General features: G+C 44.3%; 1 protein-coding gene across 1 annotated transcript; it reads left to right on the top strand.

The window, feature by feature from the left end:
• The first annotated feature begins 12,114 nt into the window (after positions 1-12,114).
• LOC126419055 (cuticle protein 16.5-like) lies at positions 12,115-23,541 on the top strand. Its single transcript, XM_050086129.1, has 2 exons — positions 12,115-12,270; positions 23,133-23,541. The coding sequence occupies exons 1-2, from the start codon at positions 12,256-12,258 to the stop codon at positions 23,469-23,471; spliced, it is 354 nt and encodes a 117-aa protein (XP_049942086.1). The 5' UTR covers positions 12,115-12,255; the 3' UTR covers positions 23,472-23,541.
• Positions 23,542-25,017: the final 1,476 nt, after the last annotated feature.

Below are 25,017 nucleotides of genomic sequence, written 5' to 3'. Positions count from 1 at the left end.
AGCGACTGCTCAATTGCTTAATCGCAGAGCGCATCCTCTGGTTATGAGCCCAGACACGGCAAGAACAGCAGTGAGTAAGGCACTGTATCACACTCGACGTCGCTAGCTCACACCAAGGACGGCTAGTCGCTCTCCGTCTTATGACGTAGCTGCCAATCAGCATATGGCGGGCCCTTGATGTTACGTAGTACGTACTGACCGCGCAGCACTGTTCCGCCTTTGGAGAGTTGAGGCCGGCGTAACTGCCATATTCATTCCGAATATGGGTGTTAAAAATATTTGTTGCGATTGCAATTTCGATTTCCGTCATTTACAAACACACTCAAAAATGGCTCTGAGCACTATGGGACTTAACATCTATGGTCATCAGTCCCCTAGAACTTAGAACCACTTAAACCTAACTAACCGAAGGACATCACACAACACCCAGTCATCACGAGGCAGAGAAAATCCCTAACCCCGCCGGGAATCGAACCCGGGAACCCGCGCGCGGGAAGCGAGAACGCTACGGCACGACCACGAGCTGCGGACAAACAAACACACTCAAAACGTGTTGTTGATGAGTTAGTTACTTGTTGAAAAGATGATTTGAAAGATTTCTTTATCGAAATGATGTGCAACGAGTCAGTTTACAGGATATTCTTCATTCCCGTGAAGTAATGAGTGCTGTCGACAAGGAATCTCAGATCGATTCCGTGTTCCTGGATTTCCGGAGGGGTTCTGGTACCGTTCCTCACAAGCTGCTATTAATCAAATTGCGCGCATATAGAGTATCGTCTCAGTTGTGTGACTGGATTCGTGATTTCCTCTCAGAGAGGTCGCAGTTCGTAGTGATAGACGGTAAAACATCGAGTAGAACAGAAGTGATATCTGGCGTTCCGCAAGGTAGTGTCATAGGCCCTCTGTTGTTCCTGATTTACGTAAATGATCTAGGTGATAATCTGAGCAGCCCCCTTACATTGTTCGCAGATGACGCTGTAATTTGCCGTCTAGTAAAACCATCAGACGATCAATTCCAATTACAAAATGATCTAGAGAGAATTTCTAGATGGTGCGAAAAGTAGCAATTGCCACTAAACAAAGGAAAATGCAAGGTCATCCACATGGATACTAAAAGAAATCCGATAAATTTTGTGTGTACGATAAATCGCACAAATCTAAGGTCTGTCAATTCGACTAAATACCTAGGAATTGCAATTACGAGCAGCTTAAATTGGGAAGACCAGCCGGCTGCTGTGGCCGAGCGGTTCTAGGTGCTTCAGTCCGGAACCGCGAGACTGCTACGGTCGCAGGTTCAAATCCTGCCTCGGGCATGGATGTGTGTGATGTCCTGAGGTTAGTTAGGTTTAAGTAGTTATAAGTTCTTGGGGACTGATGACTTCCGATAGTGCTCAGAGCCATTTGACCCATTTTTGGGAAGACCACATAGATAATATTGTCGGGAAGGCGAAACAAAGACTGCTCTTTGTTGGCAGAACACTTAGAAGATGCGACAAACCTACTAAAGAGACAGCCTACATTACATGTGTCCGTCCTCTGCTGGAATCTTTACCAGGTAGGATTGACGGGGAACATCGGGAGGGGGGGGGGGGGGGGAGAGACTGCAAAGGGGGGCAGCTCGTTTCGTGTTTTCGTGTTATCGCGCATTAGCGGTGAGAGTGTCACTCTTGATACGCGAGTTGGGGTGGCAGTCACTGAAACAAAGGCGGTTTTCTTTGCGGCGAGATCTATTCACAAAATTTCAATCACCAACTTTCTCTTCCGAATGCGGAACTATTTTGTTGGCACCCACCTACGTAGGGAGAAATGATCATCATAATAAACTAAGAGAAATCAGAGCTAGAACGGAAAGATTTAGGTGTTCCTTTTTCCCACGCGCCATTCAAGAGTGGAATGGTAGAGAAGTAGTATGAAAATGTTTCGATGAACCCTCTGCCAGGCACTTAGGTGTGAATTGCGGCGTATCCATGTAGATATGTATACATGATTGGTGCAAACATTAACGAACGCTTTTAGTCCTGCTCATGCAACAACACTTAAAACCTAGAGCACAGTTGAAAAGTTTCCCGCAATATGCCGCCGATACCGAGTTCTGTACGTGTTGTGACATGGCATTTCCGGGTCGAATGTTACTGCTACACTTTCCGGAAAAATACTTTTCTCTCATTTGCCGTGATGCCATGGTGACGACTTTGCAATGGCTGTATCTAAGACATCCAGCAGTCTTCCATTGGTGGAATGACACGTGCGTTCTTGTGGTATTTTGGTGATGGCGTCGTTTGCTAGCACGACGTGCTGAAGCCGCTTGTATTGGTCACTCTAGAATTGGAAGTAGCGTTTTTTGGATCAAAATCTCTACCGACTAATGTTCTACCGCGCAATGCTAGCAGTATCGCGATATTGGCGGGTTCGAGAAGTCCCTTAGGTGGCATTTAGGCGACTGCTACTCCAGTTGCTTCCTTTGTCCCCAGTACTGATACTTGTAGAAGATGGTGAAGCGATTTCTTTCTGTTGATGGTGGTTCCGCCGGGCGTTCATTTCTGTAACAGCACTAATTTGCTACTCTAACACTGACACCGACATTTAAATGAGTCTCCGTTACGAAGCTTACGTCAACCCTTCATTTGGTAAGAAATTCTCGGAATCCTCCCGTTTGACGGAATATGCCGTTTCCATTCCACAAGACGATAGTTAAGGTGAGGTTTACTATCTTTGGCCCGAAAAAAGCATGTTCTTTGAGGATTTTTCTCTCGCGATGTGTCATAGATATCAATGTCAAATTTGGTCAAAACGTTATTGATATTTCCTCTACAAACTGGAATTTTTTCGACCGGAAATGTTGAAGAGCAAAGGCGGAAGTGCCGTCAGAACGAAACAAATTTTCGATGTAGACCTCCACGCGCCGTATGTCACAGGTCAGCCGGCTCGTCTGAAATCAAAATTGAGTTGACGTTAGCGAAGTATGTAAGATTCTTTAGGAGTTGTACCTCGCTTAAATTATTTGGACCGTAGGAAACAAAATGGCGGCCATTTGAAAAAATAGGTTCTTTTTTTTCATCGATTTTTCAACTTCGTCGGCCAAGTAAAAGTATTTATAGTTGATGGATCGGAATAAAAGTGGTACGACTCCTAGACAATTTAGTTAGCTTCGTTGGAAACAAAGAATGATGTCAATCAGTTCAGTAGGTTTGAAGTTACCATACCGCGCAATAAAAAGTTATTTCGAGAAAAACGCGTTTGAAGTTTTGACGAAATATAAAAGCAATATTATGCAACGTACGTTCAATCTGCTATTCCGGGTCCATAAATTAGTCCTTCCTCTTCCTCATAGAGGGTCTTCTGCTCGATCTGGGCCATCCTGCGCTGCTCCAGAGCCGCTCGTACGGCCGGTGACAAGCGGTTTTCGGCCGCTTGAATCCGGTGGTCGTCCGAATCGTAGGCGAACCGCGTCGAATAGAGTCCCAGGGTGACGTACATCGTTGTCATGGTCTTCAGAATTGCTGAATACCCTTCGTTGAAGCTGCTCACTGCCAGGAATGTCGCAATCTCCACAGTCTTCGCACCAGAATGCAAATGCTTGGGGGGCTAACTCCCAAACACACGCGTTAAAACTTTCATTTGAATTTTGTGTGTTCTCTCCCAAGCACCGGTACAATAGCTCGTCCTCCGAAAGAAAAATAAAACTGGTGCGTGAAAAAGTCCGATTTCAGGCAGGTGCATTTTATTTGTTCAACCACGAATAACAAACATTTCCGTTCTGTATTCGAAAAAACCGTTTCAGGGGTGGATCCAAAAGTGCAATTAAAAAAAACATCGATTTTTTGAACCAAAAGATAGTAAACCACCCCTTAACCACGTTATCTAACGGCCATCGTTGGCGTTAACAGATCTGATGGAGTTTGCGGCTTCTGCCACAGCAGTGCGAACGGCAGTTGCTACGTGACGTGGAACGTCGCATACCAGTTCCTTTAAATGCTTCATGTCGGTTTGAATCGTTAAAACTTGCTGAAGTTCGGAGTTCTGAGTCAAAGTTTTGTTCTCTTTAGAAGTGTTGATTTCATTGGGCGAAGCTCTGGAGGCTTGAAGACAGGTGAGAATCGCGGTGGTGGCGTACTCTGCCGTCATTCAGTTTAGTAGTCTGTCTTAATTTTGTACTATCTTAGCCGCTACGTAGCTGGCTCCTGTTTTTCGTTGCGCTGATTTCTAGTGCCGATTTCGCTGCATGAGGAATGCTCGCTTCTACGACTCTCACCCATTCGAATTAGCAACAAGATCTCCACTGCAGATGACACATTTTGGATTTTCATTAGAAAAGCCATGTACGTATTCACAGAAAAAATTTAAGTGCTTACCAACTTAAAAGACCTTGAGTCATTTTCTTGGCAAAATCAGTGACTATGCCAAATTCATACTAAATGCCCCCCAATAATTGCTCTTAATAATTTACGTAAGAAAGGTGTAAAATATGAATGCTCACATCACTGTTAGGAAGCTTTTCGAAAGTTGAGGCAATGTCTGAAGCCCACCCCTTGTCTAACGAATGTCTTATCCCGGCCACTGACATCTTTCAACATGGCATCAGGGCCATTCTTTCTCGGAAAAGTAAAGACAGATGTGAACAATACTTTGGAAATGCGACTGAAACTCTGATATCAGCTCAAATACACTATATTCAAATCGAAAAGTACTGTTTGGCCGTCAGATATTCTACGCTTTCCTTTACGACACAAAATTTATCTCATTATTTAAAATAACCCACCGATTTCTTTGTTTGGCCCTAAGCACCAACTTCATGAAAGAAGTCGCACTATGCCTGCAATGCTGGGTCCCCTTCCACAACAGCTACACTTTTACAGTTAATTATTGGCGAACAGCACAACATGCTGACACCAGTGGCCTATCCTGACTAACTATGGGCCCAGATCCCAAGTATAACACTCACGAAAACATTGCTCTTCCAAACCGAAGACACGCTACAAAACCGTCTCAATGCAAAGCAAACGGCTAAAGACCCTTTTCAAATTGTGAAATATATTCGCCAGGGTTGGCCAGAATGCTTCCCAATTTACTCCCTCCCATAACTCTGCAGATAATTTTCTCTCAGATCTAGGATCCACAAGGTACAAGGAACACAGATGCTGACATAGACAATGATGGCTGCCAGGTAGTCATCATTTCCCACTGTATTAGCATGTCATAAAGGTTCTGCATCCTGACCACTGACGGATGAAATGCATGAAAGCACTTACAAGGTTGCACAGCTACTGAACTGTCAGTATGCAGGGCATGGAGAGGACAGTGTGTACCCTTATGGATTTCATGTCAACCCAGTCAGCAGCACTATAGCATACCACGCCTGTCCAACGCCACAGCACCCATGCGAGTACATACATGTGGACTTCACTGGCCTATTCCTGCGAGAGATGTGGTTCATCATCATTGATGCACGCTCCAAATTCGCATATGTCATTCAAATGCCTGATGCCACAGCAAGGAAATCAAAAAAAACACCTTACACAAAATATTTGCCGTTGGACGGACTACAGAAACAGTTGTTTCACCATAATTGTCCCCTATTCTCTTCTAGTACGTTTCAGGATTTCTGCATTTAGAATGGCAGTTGCACCATTCTGTCCGGCTTCTAATGGTGAAACCTTACCTTTAGTGTGCAGATGCAAAAATGATGTCAGCCATATCCAAACAAAGGTCTTGACCCAATTCCTCGCGTCCTATAGAAACAAACCAATCAGGGAGGGACACACTCCAGTAGAACTGTTGAAGGCTGGGACTAGCTACGGCCTACAACATACCAATGCCAGCCGAACCATCACCCCTGTTACTCTCTGGGCAGAAAAGTATAGGCTTGCACCTCTGGGGGAGTGTCAGGATGGCTACCAGGCTTCAAGGCATCATCAGAACTGATGGGGGGGGGGGGGGGAGTGACACATATTCACCATGGAAGCTCATGGCACCAGGATGGTATGCCATGCAAAGCAGCTGTGCTCCTGGCTAGCGACTACACCTCGAACCAAGCACCTCAGTCACTGGTGGTGGCTCAGTACAACTTCAGATGCCAGACACACTTCAGGTCAAGAACGACAGGTCCAGTGACATCGAACAGGTCCTCCCACGGAATGGGCCCCCTTCCCATCTCCAGCACCAGTGACTACCAGTGGGGACCCAATGAGCAGAAAACCAGCACCAGCGCACCCTAGCATCATGACAACATTCCTGGTGCAAGCAGAGGACACGGTGCAACACAGACACCAACCAACATCGAGATGGCCATCGAACCCCTACATCGCCTGTGCAGTCACACCACTGCTGTAGCGGTACACTGATACCGTTACTGATAGGGACACTTTCGATCTTATGAGCCAACTGAAGAGGGGAGGGATGCTATGAGGGGTGCTATATCTTTGCCCTCGGACAGCGAGGTCGACGGTTTGGGATATGTTATCAAAGATTTCAAAAGAGGCACCTGTGAGCAGTCACATGCTCCTAGTGTTAGATATCATGCATGAGATAAAACTGGCCTCTTGGTAACATGAATTTATCCTGCTGTGTTCTGACATCTAAATCCCTGGCGCTGTGCCTGCATGATCAAGCTGCTTATTAGATCTAACTTGGACAACTCTTTGGATTACGACTACATGAGTGCTGAGGGACTTGTGTGGCCATAGACTAGCTGGATTTTTCTCTTGGCATGTGTCTACAACTTTACGACGAGCTGATGCGGTCTGGTTTTATGAACAGTCAAGTGGTAGTTGAGTATTCGTCCTTACTGGGGAATAATGAGTGACTGATGCACATTTGGATATTAGTGATCAATAACAGCCCAAATGCAGTCCGAGGATTGAATGAGAACTATTACTATATGATACAAATGATGACTGGGAACGCTTTAGGATTGTTCCTCCAAATACATTTTAAGACAAATAAAGATGCACCACGAAGGAATCATTCGAATGGGACGGAAATCGGTAGCTGTAATATAAATATGCAGACAAACAAATGATTACAGTTACAGAAAAATTGGATGATTTTACTCAAGAGAAAGAGCTTCGGAAACCGAGCAAGTCAGTAACGTGTTAACGCACCTCTGGCTCTTATGCAAGATGTTGTGCGGATTTGCATTGATTGACGGATGTCTTCCTGAGAGATATCGTGACAAATCCTGTCCAACTGTCGCGTTAGATCGTCAAAACTCTGAGATCGTAGGGGAGCGCTGCCTATAATGTTCCAAATGTTCTTAATTCGGGAGAGATTCGGCTACCCTGCCGGCGAAGGTAGGGTTCGGCAAGCACGGGAAAAAGCAGTAAAATCCCTCGCTGTGGCATTATCTTGCTGACACGTAAGCCCAGGATCGCTTGCCATAAAGAGCACAAAATCGGGGCATTCAACATCGTCGACGCATCGCTGTGCTGTAAGAGTGCCACAAATGACCACCAAAGAGGCCCTGCGACTAAAAGAAATGCCATCCCAGATCATCACTCGTAGTTGTGAGTAAGACTGGTATACCACTGCTGTCCGAGGCGTCTCTAGACAAGTCTTCGGCTTGGAATCTTATTGACTGCAGTGGAATTGTCTTCATTGATGAGTCTTTTTTCGAACTGAGCCTCGACAACCAGCGAAGAGGCGTCTGGCTACGTCCCGGACAGTGGTGGGACACCAACCTGCCTGTCACCCACAATACGGCCCGGCTGCCAAGAGTGATGGTCTGGGCATTTCATAGCAGCATAGTCTGTCTTATTCCGTCGTGTTGCTGCAGATGTTAATGCCTCTCCATTTACCATCGATAAGTTGTGGACACGCTTGTGGGAGACAGGTCAGTGCAAGAGGCGAGTTGGACAAGGTCGCCGAAGCATTACAATCCCTCGTGAAGACCGATATCTGTGTTGCGGCGTCGTACGGCTACCGTCACAGCACTGCAAGACTATATCAGAAGGGCCACTGGAAGCGCTGTGACCGTCTAGACTGTAAGGAAAAGTTTACGAGAAAAGACCTTACGTCCCAGGCTTCCTGTTCGACCATTTCGCTTGACACTGTAACATCTTACAGCTCTCCTTCTGTCCTTCCCATGTCAACTGGAATCTCATCTCTGACGAATCCTGTTATCCTGTGACTAAAGACAATGACAATATTCGTGTGTGGAGGCGTTGTGGTGTGCGGTACGTACTACTTGCTGTCCAGGAAATCGACAGATTTCCAACGCTCTATGATGTTGTGAGGAGGATTCAATGTTGACAGCCGTACGGATGTTGTTGTCCATGGTCGCCTTACCGCCAGGCAGTGCATCGAACAGATTCTGTTGGACCGACTGGTGGTTGCTGTTACGTTAGTGGCCCTGAATTCCTTCTCACGCGCGATAAAGCCAGGATCTGGAACCGCACGACCGCTACGGTCGCAGGTTCGAATCCTGCCTCGGGCATGGATGTGTGTGATGTCCTTAGGTTAGTTAGGTTTAAGTAGTTCTAAGTTCTAGGGGACTTATGACCACAGCAGTTGAGTCCCATAGTGCTCAGAGCCATTTGAACCATATTTTGATAAAGTCAGGATCCACGTGGCGGGCGGTGTGGGTCATGCTTGACAGACGTGTTCGTGGTCGTCCTGTCCCATCAGAGTCTCCAACGACTATCGAGGGCTTTCAATGAAGAATGGAAACGTATACCACAGGGTGACCTCTGTAGACGTATACGGAGCATGCCACATAGGTGTCAGGTGGTGATAAACTTTCACAGAGTGCATACACGTTTTTGAAGCTCTCAAAGTACAGCGAAAAGCATCCATAATTACGAGATGAATAAGTTTTTCCACTTTGTTTTCGACACTTGCTGCACATTTCAGTTCTTGTTATGTAAAGAAACGAGAATGTAGTGCCGGCCGCTGTGGCCGAGCGGTTGTAGGAGCTTCAGTCCGGAACCACGCCTCTGCTACTGCCGCAGGTTCGAATCCTGTGTGTGATGTCCTTAGGTTAGTTAGGTTTAATTAGTTCTAAGTCTAGGGGACTGATGACCTCAGATGTTAAGTCCCATAGTGCTTAGAGCCATTTGAATCATTTAAGAATGTAGTGATGTCTTCTTTTAGCACTTAATTGGTGAATGATAAAGGTATAATTTGCTAACATACCCACTCCTCAGTTATTATTCAATGATGTTTGGCAGAGCAGCGTCTACCAAGAACAGTAATACACTGCGGCCCAAGTTGGTTAAGTCTCTCATAATGCAGCTAAAAAAAATTTAAAAAGTGCAAAATTATAATTAATTTTCTGCGTCAAAGAATCATCAAAATTTAACTGTCGATGCTGCACAGCAACAGATAGTTATAATTAACTATACCTGTAAATGGTGGTATTATATTTGTAATGAACCTTTTAATAAAATGAAACAGATAAATCGTGTGTAAGCGAGGTCCAATAAATAAACAAAACACCAACAACTAAAGACTTTTACAATACAAAAATGCCTATCTCAAAATGCAACAATTGGGCGTTACAACATAGCACAACCAAGAATGTATAGCGTTAAACTATAATTTAAATAAATTATAAATGCTAGAGAGGCGGGTCATTAGGAAAATGTTAGGACTACTAAAAATTGTGGAAGGTAGGAAATAATGAATTAACGGTGAAATTTATCGAAACAAAGAAAACGTGTTAGAATTAATGATAAAAAGAAGACTGGCATTTTTTGAACATTTATACCGAATGAAAGACAGTAGATTAACTAAAAAGATCTTCAAATTCTGTGGGATAAAAAGTCAACAAGTTGACCCCACAAAGTAATGTAGGATTTAGAAAACAAATGTAAAAGCTGAAAAAATAACTGACGGAGAAGAAAAAGTGTTGAATAAGGAAGGATGCCAAGGTAGGAAAGAAAATAAAAAAAACCGGTCTGAATTGGACAGAAGAGAGAAGAAAACATACTGAGCAGATGAAATTGTACTAGGAGAAAAGAAAATAACAATGAATAAGGAACTGAAACTGGCACATGGTCCTTAGTCGGCCATAAGAAGAAGAAGAAAAGATACATGTCACATCTGTGTGATTCCGTTACTTCCTCGGCAGTTAGTTGCTTTATAACAGATTACTATAGTGAACTAACGTGGCTAGTGCGTCGACAACAGTTTATACATTACGTCAATTATTTTGTAAATTACACTACTGGCCATTAAAATTGCTACACCAAGAAGATGACGTGCTACAGACGCGAAATTTAACCGACAAGAAGAAGATGCTGTGATATGCAAATAATCAGCTTTTCAGAGCATTCACACAAGGTTGGCGCCGGTGGCGACACCTACAACGTTCTGACAGGAGGAAAGTTTCCAACCGATTTCTAAGACACAAACAGCAGTTGACCGGCGTTACCTGATGAAAAGTTGTGATCCGTCGTGGAAGGAGGAAAATGCGTACCATCACGTTTCCGACTTTGATAAAGGTCGGATTGTATGTAACCTGTCGCGATTGCGGTTTATCGTATCGCGACATTGATGCTCGCGTTGGTCGAGATCCAATGACTGTTAGCAGAATATGGAATCGCCGGTCGGAGTGCCCGTGCGTTTCTCAGCCCTACAGTCTGTAACCGAGCGAACGCTACGGTCGCAGGTTCGAATCCTGCCTCGGGCATGCATGTGCGTGATGTCCTTAGGTTAGTTAGGTTTAATTAGTTCTAAGTTCTAGGCGACTGATGACCTCGGAAGTTAAGTCGCATAGTGCTCAGAGCCATTTGAACCAAGCCAGAATATGGAATCGGTGGGTTCAGGAGGGTAAAACGGAACACCGTGCTAGATCCCAACGGCCTCGTATCACTAGCAATCGAGATGACAGGCACCTTATCCGCATGACTGTAACGGATCGTGCAACCACGTCTCGATCCCTGAGTCAACAAATGGGGACGTTTGCAAGACAACCACCATCTGCACGAACAGTTCGACGACGTTTGCAGCAGCATGGACTATCAGCTCGGAGACCATGGCTGCGGTTAACCTTGACGCTGTATCACAGACAGGAACGCCTGCGATGATCTACTCACCGACGAACCTGGGTGCACGAATGGCAAAACGTCATTTTTTCGGATGAATCCAGGTTCTGTTTACAGCATCATGATGGTCGCATCCGTGTTTGGCGACATCGCGGTGAACGCACATTGGAAGCGTGTATTCGTCATCACCATACTGGCGTATCACCCGGCGTGATGCTATGGGGTGCCATTGGTTACACGTCTCGGTCACCTCTTGTTCGAATTGACGGCACTTTGAACAGTGGACGTTACATTTCAGATGTGTTACGACCCGTGTCTCTACCCGTCATTCGATCCCTGCGAAACCCTACATTTCAGCAGGATAATGCACGACCGCATGTTGCACGTCCTGTACGGGCCTTTCTGGATACAGAAAATGTTCGACTGCTGTCCTGGCGAGCACATTCTCCAGATCTCTCACCAATTGAGAACGTCTGGTCAATGGTGGCCGAGCAACTGGTCCGTCACAATACGCCATTCACTACTCTTGATGAACTGTGGTATCGTGTTGAAGCTGCGTGGGCAGCTGTACCTGTAAACGCCATCGAAGCTCTGTTTGACTCAATGCCCGGGCGTATTACGGCCAGAGGTGGTTGTTCTGGGTACTGATTTCTCAGCATCTATGCACCCAAATTACCTGAAAATGTAATGACATGTCAGTTCTAGTATAATATATTTGTCCAATGAATACCCGTTTATCATCTGCATTTATTCTTGGTGTAGTAATTTTAATGGCCAGTAGCGTATTTTGTATGTATTCTACCCAGTCGAACTTTCTATTTTGCCCCTTCATACTTTCATCGTTTTCAGTTATTTCTGTTACCAAAATCTCGTCATACCTCTGACTACGATCTACTACACGCCAACAGCAGTAGCAAATTTAGTTTGGCGAACAATGAACGGAGTGGCGGAGATCCGCGACTGCTAGCACGGCTGAAACGCGAGCCATCGACTCCGGTGGGCAAGGTCGTGCGGGTGTGCGGCCTTGTGGGCCGCTAGGCGGCGGGCGCTCCGCGGTCAAGCTTCCAGAAGCTCTCGGGGCAAGAAGGGGCCAAGCGCCCGGCCGGAACGCGATCTGCGGCCCGTCTTGTCTGTCAAGGCGTGGTCGTGGTCCGCACCTCGCCGATCCGTTACCGCGGTCGCCAAATCCGGTGCGCCGCTCCGCGTATATAAGACCGCGGCACGCCCAGGCAGCTGCACTTCTCCTGTGACGTCCCAGCACCACACAGCCGCGATGTACTCTACTCTGGTGAGTAGCTGACGATACGAGTGCTGGTTTACCGCTAAGGCTACGACGCAAAAGTGATCGAACGAAGGTTTCGACAATCTTTTCAGTGGCTAGGCATTTGTTAGGGGCAAGTCATAAAGTTTTAGTTACATCTCGAAAGATTTAACCTGTATCCACTAAACTTGGTGTTTCTTCCCTACATATTCACACTTCAATGCTACACTTTTTCTCCGAACGATGGATTAGGTGACGTCGACCACCGCTGTGCAAGTGTGCGTAATGGCTCTTTAGGAAAAGTTCCTTCTCGAAGTTCAGCTAGTCGTCGTTCTGGGAACGTTGACCACACAATGGTTTCTTCGTCCGAGGGAAGAGGAGGAAGTCAGGAGGGGGGAGGAGGGACGGGGGGGGGGCAATTTTGAGGTCTAAAGTACCCTGTTGGACTTTTCTTCGTCTTGACAGTCTCCCGTAATATTGTCAGGAGATTTCGGCAGTACGCTCCTGTGACAGTTTGACCCTTATGAGAATAATCTGTGAACGCCACATTATCTAAGGAGACTGCGTGTGCAGCATTAGTGCGACCCAGTCTTGAGTGCTGCTCGAGCTTCTGCGATCCATAGTAGGTCGGATTAAAGGAAGATATCGAAGCAATTCAGAAGCATGCTGCTAGTTTTGTTGCCGGAAGGTTCGAATAACAGACGGGTATTACCGAGTTACTTCGTGAACTGAAATGGGAGTTTCTGGGAGAGGGGGAGGGGGTGCCGTGGCGGGGGGGGGGGGGGAGGGGAAAAAATTTTTAGAGAACTGGCATTTGAAGCTGACTGCAGAACGATTCTACTGCCACATATCGCGTGGAGACCACGAAGGTAGCATAAGAGAACTTTGGGCTCATACGTAGGCATCGCCCTGTCTGTTTGTGATTGGGTCTTCACCTTTTCCGGCGGTGGTGACACCGTATGTTTCCACTGCTCGCTTTGCTCTACGTTTACGCCTACACCCCTACTCTGAAAACCATTCCAGAGCGCATGGCAGAGGGCACGACCCATTGTGCCAACTATTAGGGCTTTTTCCCATCCCTTTCCCGTATGGAGTGCGGGAAGACTAATTGTTCAAATGCTGCTGTGCTCGCTGTAGTTACTCTGATCTTGTCCTCGCTATCCCTACGGAAGCGTTATCTAGCGAGTTGTTGTATAGTCAAAGAGTTACCATTTAAAGCTGGTTTTTGAAACTTTATAAGTAGGATTTTTCGGGACAGTTTCTATGTTCAAAAGTCTGCCGGTTCAATTCTTTCAATATCTCTTACGTCTCCCACAGGTCAAAAAAACCTGTGAAAATCCGTGTTGCTGTTTTCTGTATACATTCAATATCCCGTGTTAGTCCTATTTGATGCGGGTCCCACTCACTTGAGCAGTATTCTAGTATGGATCGCAAGAATGATTTGTGATCAATCTCCTATCTGCAGTGCTCTTGTTGAGACTGTGGTTTTTCCATTTTACGTCCTTGCAAAGTGTTACATTCAGGTACTTTTGTGAGTGTACCCACTCCAGCAGTGACTCACTGAAATTATAGACATAGGATGCTAGTTTCTTCGTTCTGTGAAACACACAATTTTATATTTATGAACATTTAAAGCAAGTTGTCGGTCTTTGCATCATTTTAAAATCTTATCAAGATCTGACTGAATATTTGTGCAATTTCTTTCAGACTGTACTTCATTATAGATAACTGCATCATCTGCGAAAAGTCTGAAGTTACTATTAATGTTGTCCACAAGGTCATTGATATACAACTTTAACAGCAAGGGTCCCAACACATTTCCCTGGAGTACGCCCGAATTTATTTCATCTGTTGATGACTCTCCAGCCAAGATATCTTGCTGCCTTCTCCCTGCTAAAAAATCGTCAGTCGAGCCACAAATTTCGCTTGATACTCCATACAATGGAACTTTCGATAAATGAGCGTAGGTGTCGTACTACGCCAAAAGCTTTTCGGAAATCGAGAAATCTTGCGTCTAGCTACCTGCCTTGATCCCTGGCTTTCAGAGTGAGAAAAATTTTAGTTATGTTTCGCGTGAGCGATGTTTTCGAAATCTATGCTGAATGGCATGAAGGAGATAGTTCTGTCCGAAAAACCTCGTTATGTTTAAGCTCAGGATATGTTCTAAGATTCTATAACAAATATGTGTCAGGGATATTGGACTGTAGTTTGGTGGATCTCTTTTCTCACCCTTCTTGAAGATCGGCTTGGCCTGTGCTTTCGTCCAGCTACTGGACACGAATTTTTGTTCGAGTAATCTAGGATAGTTTATATGTAACAGAGGGGCTAAGTCAACCGCAAATTGTGTAAAGAATCTGACAAGGATTCCTTTGGGGTCAGGGGCCTTGTTCAATTTTGACGATTTCAGTTGTTTCTCAGCACCGGTGACATATCTATCTCTCTTATGTTTTCAATGGAACAAACATTAAATTGGTGCAATACTCCTGAATTTTTCCTTGCAAAGGAACATATGGTAACAGAGTTAAACATTTCTGTTATTTCTGCGCTATTCTCAATTTCAGGTCCTACCTCTTTCCTGAGTGACCGGACGCAACTTTCGGTGCCTTGCATGTACAACCTTTACCTTGTGTCATGGTTATACACCCAGTGTCGTCCATGTATGGTGGTTAGGTGACTAAAGAAGTCACCTCGATTGATCTGACACAGCTCGAACATTTCCGCTGCTGCCTCATTTCTACGCGCTTTTTAATTAGTTGTTAGCTTTCACGGAACCCTGAATGCAGCGATCTTTGTCACATTCAGAAAGTCGTGCAAGATGTTAAACAATGAACCATGGTCGATTTTTCACTTTTCCTACTGTAGCCTCGATTGCGAACCGCCGGCCTTCTCTTGCGATTCGCGTTCCTTCACGGAGTTGTGTGCACCACCATACCACTGTGTCACGATGGTGCATTGTTGCAGTTCACATTACAAACACACCATTCATTGTTGTAACGCTCTTCCCCTTCAGACGTATGAAACAAATTACTGCAGCATACTCCACTTTATAAATATACTGCGCCGTTTTGTTTGGATGCTCTAGCGGCGTGCTACAGTACTATGGTACAAAGTGTACCAGGGCTGCGAACATATACGTGAGAACTACCGAAAAATTAATTTTGAAAATTTCACTTTTTCGAAATGATGATTAAAACTGTACGACTGCCCCTCGCACTTTTAAATGGCCTTTTACAGTCTCTTTCTACCCTTTGTAAGGCCAACTCACTGAGCTTTTTCCTCTAGACAAGTAATATATTCTTTCTTGTGACGTGTCTGAAACGCTCCATTTCCTCTCACGCGCTGAAGCCAATTTTGTCAGTTTCCCTGAAAAGTTGTCTGTTACAGGAGTTACCTTGTGTTCTTCCACTGCGGTTGCATTGCGTTTATAATCCAACAAACTGCAGTCAACACTTTCGCTCATATTTCATTTCAATGTGTGAAGACAGTTTCCTCTCTTTATTTCGATTTGACGCATACGTAGCTAGCAAAACAGAGACTTGGTCGTGTTAAATCGTTCAGGCTGTTAATTTAGTTTCTTTTCGGACTCTTCTTGTTTCCAAAACGTTACTGATGCTCCTGAGTGCCTTATTGCAGTTTTCTATCTACGTGCATCTAGAACATCGACATCACATAATTTGTATTGTAAGCATATAAAGGAACTGGCTTGCTGTGGGACTGAACAACCTAATGACTTAGCTTTTCATTGCTGAGATTGTCATATTATTACAAATAAATATTAACATTGTTGTTCTGGTCTTCAGGCCAAAGCCTGGTTTGACGCAGTTTTCCGCACTAGTACAGGGTGTTTCAAAATGAACACACGGGTTTTAAGGCTTTGTAGCACATATTACATTCACCTTACAATTATAAATAATACACCAAATGAAAGGGAAACACAGTTTTTCTTACAATTATTCTGTGTGAACACCGATCACAAATCGAGGCGGTAGGCGAATTGTTCCGAAACCTTGATCAATGTGTCAGGGTTAACTGTTGCAATAAAGCACTCCGTCCTCAGGCCAAGAGTGGCCTACCGGGACCATCCGACGGCCGTGTAATCCTCAGAGTAGGTTGCGGATAGGAGGGGCGTGGGGTCAGTACATCGCTCTCCCGGTCGTTATGATGGTATTCTTGGCCGAAGCCGCTACTATTCGGTCGAGTAGCTCCTCAATTAGCATCACGAGGCTGAGTGCACCCCGAAAATGGCAACAGCGCATGGCGGCCTGGATGGGCACCCATCCAAGTGCCGACCACGCCCGACAGCGCTTAACTTCGGTGATATCACGGGAACCGATGTATCCACTGCGGTAAGGCCGTTGCCAACTGTTGCAATAACACTGTTTCTAAAGCTGGATAGATCAGCTGGTATCGGACATACACATGATAGCGTCAGAACGTGTGTCAACATGGAGGTCATGCATAAAATGCCGTGTCAACCGGCCCCTTGCGCCCAATCCACCGGTCGGATACAACGTCCTTTAACCAGTCGAGTACTGAGTTATACCAGTGAGGCGGCGCACCATCTTTCTCCCAAGTAAAGATGTGTTTTTCAGCTTCTTCCCGCTGAGGCACGGGCCATAGCTGTAGCACATCATGATAATAAACATCAGTTACAGTTGATTCACCGAAAATGAAAGGCCCATAAACTTTCCACGGGGATATTTCCTGGGGCTAAACGTGAAAGACTCGCACTCGTTCGACACGTTTTTCAGTCACTTTTTGTCATTCCATACTCTTCCCACTGCGCACAGGTATACAAACAAAACTGTTTTAATTGCTCTTTCATTTCGTGTATTATTTACAACTGTACGTCGAACGTAATAAATGCTACAACGCCTTAAAACCGATGTGTTCATTTTGAAACATACTGTATATTCTGTGCAAGCCTGTTCATCTCTGCATAACTAATGCAACCTACGTTCATTAGAACTTGTTCACTGTAGCCCACTGAACCCTTGATTTCCTTTTACAAATTATCTTCCACGGCCAAACTGAAAATTTCTTGATGTCGCAGGATGTGGACTATCAACTGATCCCTACTTTTAGTCAAGCTGTGCCATGAATTTCTTTTTTATCCAGTTAGATTCAGCACAACCACATCAGTTATTCGATCCACCCATCTAATCTGCAGCATTTTTCTATAGCGCTACATTTAAAAACTGCTTATATTTCTGCAGTGAATGAGATGCCGCTGGCATCTTCTTACAGATTGCAGATGTGTGTTCAGTGCGGTACAGAATTATCCCAAAATTCTTTGCAGAAGAAGAAAAGTTTATTTCTGTGAAGTACAGTAGTAACGGTGGAAGAGATACCCTAAACTGAGGAGCGACTAAGATTGCTTGTCTTTTCATTACTTTTATTTTTGTTTTTCATTTATATTCCCATGTCTGTATCTCCATGTAGAGATATAACGTTGCCCTCCGCTGTATATTGATATAACATTGTCCTTATTCGTCTATTAATTGCTTGTCAGATGAATGAATTTAAAAAAATAATAAAATTGTTTGAAATTGTTTTCGTTGAAATTTACGTAGTGTATCTTGATTCATAATCTATTGCAAGCGCCAGTTTTTGGAAAAGTCATCTGTTATGTATGGTTTGCCGTGAAATTATTGCCAATACTCAAAATCTTCAAAAATGTTAGCGACATTTCCTTCCTGAGTGAGATCAATACCGAGAAATGTCACTGTGAAGAACTTGCCTTCGCACGATGCACATGGTGTTCGGAATACCTGTACTTCGAATGTTTCTACGATAGGCATCACCCTAGGGAATGCACCAAATCATCCCGGAGAATAAACACATGAATAAAATATAAGTATTAATATAAGAGTTAATGTGAGTATTAAAAACCGTTATATGAGAATTTAAAAGGATTGTAAGTTCTCAACAAACCATATACACGTATATTACCGGGTGATCAAAAAGTCAGTATAAATTTGAAAACTGAATAAATCACGAAATAATGTAGATAGAGAGGTACAATTTGACACACATGCTTGGAATGACATGGGGTTTTATTAGAACCAAAAATATACAAACGTTCAAAAAATGGCCGACAGATGGCGCTTCATCTGATCAGAATAGCAATAATTAGCATAACAAAGTAAGACAAAGCAACGATGATGTAATTTACAGGAAATGCTCAATATGTCAACCATCATTCGTCAACAATAGCTGTAGTCGAGGAATAATGTTGTGAACAGCACAGTAAAGCATGTCCGGAGTTATGGTGAGGCATTGGCGTCGGATGTTGTCTTTCAGCATCCCTAGAGATGTCGGTCGATCACGATACACTTCCTACTTCAGGTAACCCCAAAGCCAATAATCGCACGGACTGAGGTCTGGGGACCTGGGAGGCCAAGCATGACTAAAGTGGCGGCTGAGCACACGATCATCACCAAACGACGCTCGCAATAGATCTTTCACGGGTCTAGCAATATGGGGTGGAGCGCCATCCTGCATAAACATCGTACGCTCCAGCAGGTGTTTTATCAGCCAGGCTGGGGATGATGCGATTCTGTAACCTATCGGCGTACCTCTCACCCGTCACGGTAGTAGCAGTTTTGCTGTCCAGCGTCATCTGTCGAACATTTTGTGAACTTTGTTTTTTCTTTTTTTTCTTCTAATAAAACCCCCATGTCATTCCAAGCATATGTGTCAATTTTTACCTCTCTATCTACATTATTCAGTGGTTTATTAAGTTTTCAAATTTATACTGACTTTTTGATCACTCGGTATATAATAAGTGTATGACACTTATTATAAGTAAAGTTGTAAGTTTACACTTAATATAACGCCCTTGTATCCCGTAATTTGATAAGAAACATTCGTGTAGTAACCTCCTACAGACATGGGTAGGTAAATGAAACCAATAAAAATAAAATGAAAACAACAACCCGCAAAATTAAGATGCCGCGACACTAACCTCTGAGCCACAGTTTCATCTGAGGATATCGCGCAGTTAAAGGATCATAATGTACCTCGAAAACTTTCACTGTAGTTTTTTGAGAAACCGTCGAGTGTCTACGTATAAGCCGAGACACAAAAAAATGGCTCTGAGCACTATGGGACTCAACTGCTGAGGTTATTAGTCCCCTAGAACTTAGAACTAGTTAAACCTAACTAACCTAAGGGCATCACAAACATCCATGCCCGAGGCAGGATTCGAACCTGCGACCGTAGCGGTCTTGCGGTTCCAGACTGCAGCGCCTTTAACCGCACGGCCACTTCGGCCGGCACCGAGACACATGTTCGCTTATTTTGACCTCTCTTCCACAGAGAGAAGTTCCTGGGAAATCGGGTGATGGCACTTGTCGTATTCTCCTCATTAGATATAACTGAAGGTCATTAGCATGTAAGTGATAAAGTAGTTAATAAACCTGCAGTGTAAGATTTTATCCTCCCCACGTGAACCATGGACCTTGCCGTTGGTGGGGAGGCTTGCGTGCCTCAACGATACAGATAGCCGTACCGTAGGTGCAACCACAACGGAGGGATATCTGTTGAGAGGCCAGACAAACGTGTGGTTCCTGAAGAGGGGCAGCAGCCTTTTCAGTAGTTGCAGGGGCAACAGTCTGGATGATTGACTGATCTGGCCTTGTAACAATAACCAAAACGGCCTTGCTGTGCTGGTACTGCGAACGGCTGAAAGCAAGGGGAAACTGCAGCCGTAATTTTTCCCGAGGGCATGCAGCTTTACTGTATGGTTAAATGATGATGGCGTCCTCTTGGGTAAAATATTCCGGAGGTAAAATAGTCCCCCATTCGGATCTCCGGGCGGGGACTACTCAGGAGGACGTCGCTGTCAGGAGAAAGAAAAGTGGCATTCTACGGATCGGAGCGTGGAATGTCAGATCCCTTAATCGGGCAGGTAGGTTAGAAAATTTAAAAAGGGAAATGGATAGGTTAAAGTTAGATATAGTGGGAATTAGTGAAGTTCGGTGGCAGGAGGAACAAAACTTTTGGTCAGGCCAATACAGGGTTATAAATATAAAGTCAAATAGGGGTAATGCAGGAGTAGGTTTAATAATGAATAAAAAATAGGAATGCGGGTAAGCTACTACAAATAGCATAGTGAACGCATTATTGTGGCCAAGATAGACGCGAAGCCCATGCCTACTACAGTAGTACAAGTTTATATGCCAACTAGCTCTGCACATGACGAAGAAATTGAAGAAATATATGATGACATAAAAGAAATTATTCGGGTAGTGAAGGGAGACGAAAATTTAATACTCATAGGTGACTGGAATTCGAGAGTAGGAAAAGGGAGAGAAGGAAACATAGTAGGTGAATATGGATTGGGGCTAAGAAATGAAAGAGGAAGCCGTCTGGTAGAATTTTGCACAGAGCATAACTTAATCATAGCTAACACTTGGTTCAAGAATCATAAAAGAATGTTGTATACATGGAAGAATCCTGGAGATACTAAAAGATATCAGATAGATTATATAATGGTAAGACAGAGATTAAGGAACCAGGTTTTAAATTGTAAGACGTTTCTATGGGCAGGTGTGGACTCTGACCACAATCTATTGGTTATGAACTGTAGATTAAAACTGAAGAAACTGCAAAAAGGTGGGAATTTAAGGAGATGGGACCTGGGTAAACTGACTAAACCAGAGGTTGTACAGAGTTTCAGGGACAGTATAAGGGAACAATTGACAGGAATGGGGGAAAGAAATACAGTAGAAGAAGAATGGGTAGCTTTGAGAGATGAAGTAGTGAAGGCAGCAGAGGATCAAATAGGTAAAAAAACGAGGGCTTGTAGAAATCCTTGGGTAACAGAAGAAATATTGAATTTAATTGATGAAAGGGGAAAATATAAAAATGCAGTAAATGAAGCAGGCAAAAAGGAATATAAGCGTCTCAAAATTGAGATCGACAGGAAGTGCAAAATGGCTAAGCAGGGATGGATAGAAGACAAATGTAAGGATGTAGATAGAGGCTTATCTCACTAGGGGTAAGATAGATACTGTCTACAGGAAAATTAAAGAGATCTTTGCAGAAAAGAGAACCACTTGTATGAATATCAAGAGCTCAGATGGAAACCCAGTTCTAAGCAAAGAAGGGAAAGCAGAAAGGTGGAAGGAGTATATAGAGGGTCTATACAAGGGTGATGTACTTGAGGACAATATTATGGAAATGGAAGAGGATGTAGATGAAGATTAAATGGGAGATACGATACTGCGTGAAGGGTTTGACAGATCACTGAAAGACCTGAGTCGAAACAAGGCCCCAGGAGTAGGCAACATTCCATTAGCACTACTTACAGCCTTGGGAGAGCCAGTCCTGAGAAAACGCTACCATCTGATGAGCAAGATGTATGAGACAGGCGAAATACCCTCAGACTTCAAGAAGAACATAATAATTCAAATCCCAAAGAAAGCAGGTGTTGACAGATGTTAAAATTACCGAACTATCAGTTTAATAAGCCACAGCTGCAAAATACTAACGGGAATTATTTACAGACGAATGGAAAAACTCGTAGAAGCCGACCTCGGGGAAGATCAGTTTGGATTCCGTAGAAATGTTGGAACACGTTACGCAATACTGACTTTACGACTTGTCTTAGAAGAAAGATTAAGGAAAGGCAAACCTACGTTTCTAGCATTTGTAGACGGCAGTTATGAGTCGAGGGACATGAAAGGGAAGCAGTGGTTGGGAAGGGAGTGAGACAGGGTTGTAGCGTATCCCCGATGTTATTCAATCTGTATATTGAACAAGCAATAAAGGAAACAAAAGATAAATTCGGAGTAGGAATTAAAATCCAAGGAGAAGAAATAAAAACTTTGCGGTTCGCCGATGACATTGTAATTCTGTCAGAGACAACAAAGGACTTGGAGGAGCAGTTGAACGGAATGGACAGTGTCTTGAAAGGAGGATATAAGGTGAACATCAACAAAAGCAAAACGAGGATAATGGAATGTAATCGAATTCAGTAGGGTGATGCTGAGGGAATTAGATTAGGAAATGAGACACTTAAAGTAGTAAAGGAGTTTTGCTATTTGGGGAGCAAAGTAACTGATGATGGTCGAAGTAGAGAGGATATAAAATGTAGACTGGCAATGGCAAAGAAAGTGTTTCTGAAGAAGACAAATTTGTTATAGATTTAAGTGTCAGGAAGTCATTTCTGAAAGAATTTGTATGGAGTTTAGCCATGTATGGAAGTGAAACATGGACAATAAATAGTTTGTACATGAAGAGAATAGAAGCTTTCGAAATGTGGTGCTACAGAAGAATGTTGAAGATTAGGTGGGTAGATCACGTAACTAATGAAGAGGTATTGAATAGGATTGGGGAGAAGAGAAGTTTGTGGCACAACTTGACTAGAAGAAGGGATCGGTTGGTAGGACATGTTATGAGGCATCAAGGGATCACAAATTTAGCATTGGAGGGCAGCGTGGAGGGTAAAAATCGTAGAGGGTAGACGAAGAGATGAATACACTAAGCAGATTCAGAAGGATGCAGGTTGCAGTAAGTACTAGGAGATGAAGGAGCTTGCACAGGATAAATTAGCATTGAGAGCTGCATCAAACCAGTCTCATGACTGAAGACCACAACAACAACAAGATATAATATTTTGATAAGAAATAACCACTACTATCTGAACAGCAGAGCAGAGTAGTTGACAAATCGTTAGCATATAGTGAAGAAAGCTATGGGCCTAATATTGATCCTTGTGGGATCGCTGAAACTACGAGCGTCCATTGTGACCTTTTTGTTCCAATCATTAAACAGTGTTGGCGATCCTTAATTGTTCGATTAAGTGATTGACGATCTGTTACTAGAGACAGTTTTTTTCTGTTTCGAGGTAATGACTGAAGCCCCTTGTGTGACGTGTGCAGGTGGTGGTGAGCGCGCTGCTGGCGGTGGCCTCCGCCGGGCTGCTGGCGTCCCCCCTCGCCGGCGCTCCGCTGCTGCCCAAGGTGCAGGTGGCGCCCGCGCAGGTCAGCGTGGTCAAGCAGCCCATCACGGTGCAGCAGCCGGAGCTGCGCTACCGCGAGGTGCCCGTCCCCGTGCGCGCCGTCGCCTACGCCGCCCCCGCCGTCAGCTACGCCGCCCCCGCCGTCGCCTACGCCGCCCCCGCTGTTAGCTACGCCGCCCCCGCCGTCGCCTACGCCACCCACGCCGTCGCCCCAGCCATCTCCTACGCCGCGGCTGCACCCATCGTCAAGGTCCACTGAGACGAGATATAGCGCGCTGTGTATGTTTCTTCCTACGATGCACTGCATTCAATAAAAGCCTTTTTTTTTTCAAACTGGTGACTGTTTTCTAGCTTCTTCGCCTCACGTCTCCTTGCCCCAACTGACCTAGCTCTCCTGTGGGGATCTACAGAATGCAGCACAAGTCACACTCGTGTACATGATGGACAATAGACGTGACCCACAAACCTACCGTATAACATCGCGACATCGATTTGTTGTAGTATCTTAGAACCAGGGACGGCGCAAGGCACGTGCGAAATGTGCGGCCGCACTGGGCGGCACGTTCCGAGGGGCGGCAAATCTGCCACCCTTCCCCCTTTTCTTTTCTCTCTCTTTTTTTGTAGGACGAACTCAACATTCATGCCCGAGGGGATTCGAAACCGGTGTGCGGACATTGCCACGCTGGACATTTGCCACACTCGCCCTTTCGCCAGGTAGAGTTCTCTCAGGTAAGGGACGCCCTTCCTCTTACTTCTCTGTCCGCTTTCAAACCGCCGTCTCCACATCTTACTCGGTACAACCAGTACGTAAGGGACCTTCTACTTCGACATCGTGGCGAAATACAGAGCTTCTTTTCCGAAATCGAAATATTTATAACTTTTGGGAAACGAAAGCAATTCCGACGATTATGTCGGTATGTAATTAGTTCTGCCAAGTATAAACATAGATCCCTCTGTCTGTACGGTAGCTTCCTTTCACGCTTACCGATTGCGATAGAAACAGTCCATCGCCATGGGAGCAACAAGAAAGGAACGATGTAAAAAGAATGCGAATGTACGCTAATCATTTCTTTTCGATCACTGCATTTGTGCCTGCTTTAAGTACCACAACTGCATGCCCAAAAGACAATAAGGAAAGAAGAAATGGGAATGTGAATGTTTGAAAAGAAGAACGACATACTCCTTATTAATTTACTCTCTAAAATCCGATATCCCTTGCGGCGAAACATTAGTTAATAAATTGTAGCTGGACAATGTTCAAAACATGACTGAAAATAGTTAACTAAATAGAGATAAGAGCATCAAAGATTGACATGTCATCTAAAGTCGACGTACAATTTTAAAATGTTAGAAATAACGAATATTTACAGGGTCACAGAGAAAGCATCCTAGGTTTTGGAGGGAAATGTCGTAATTGTAATGATCTGCACTACAACAGAAGCAAGAAGCACAACTTAAGGAAAAATAATGTAATGTGTGTTTCAGCTGACAAGCGACATTGAAGCAGATAGTTCCTGTGACTTAGTATGGGCAGAGGTTATATTCGACAACCGAAATAAATTAATAACCGGCTCCTTTTACCGACCCCCGGTCTCAGATGAAACGGTTGCTGAACAGTTCAAAGAAAAGTTGAGTCTCATCACAAATAGGTACGCTACTCATACAATTATAGTTGGCAGTGACTTCAATCTGCCTTCTGTATGTTGACAAAAATACATTTTCAGACCCTATTGTAGACAGAAAACAACTTCCGTAATTGTTCTAAATGCTTTTTTAAAAAATTATTTTGAACAATTATTTGACGA

The sequence above is a fragment of the Schistocerca serialis genome, chromosome 9 (genome assembly GCF_023864345.2).
Source record: "Schistocerca serialis cubense isolate TAMUIC-IGC-003099 chromosome 9, iqSchSeri2.2, whole genome shotgun sequence".
NCBI lineage: Eukaryota > Metazoa > Arthropoda > Insecta > Orthoptera > Acrididae > Schistocerca > Schistocerca serialis.
This window is presented reverse-complemented; position numbering and strand designations above follow the sequence as displayed.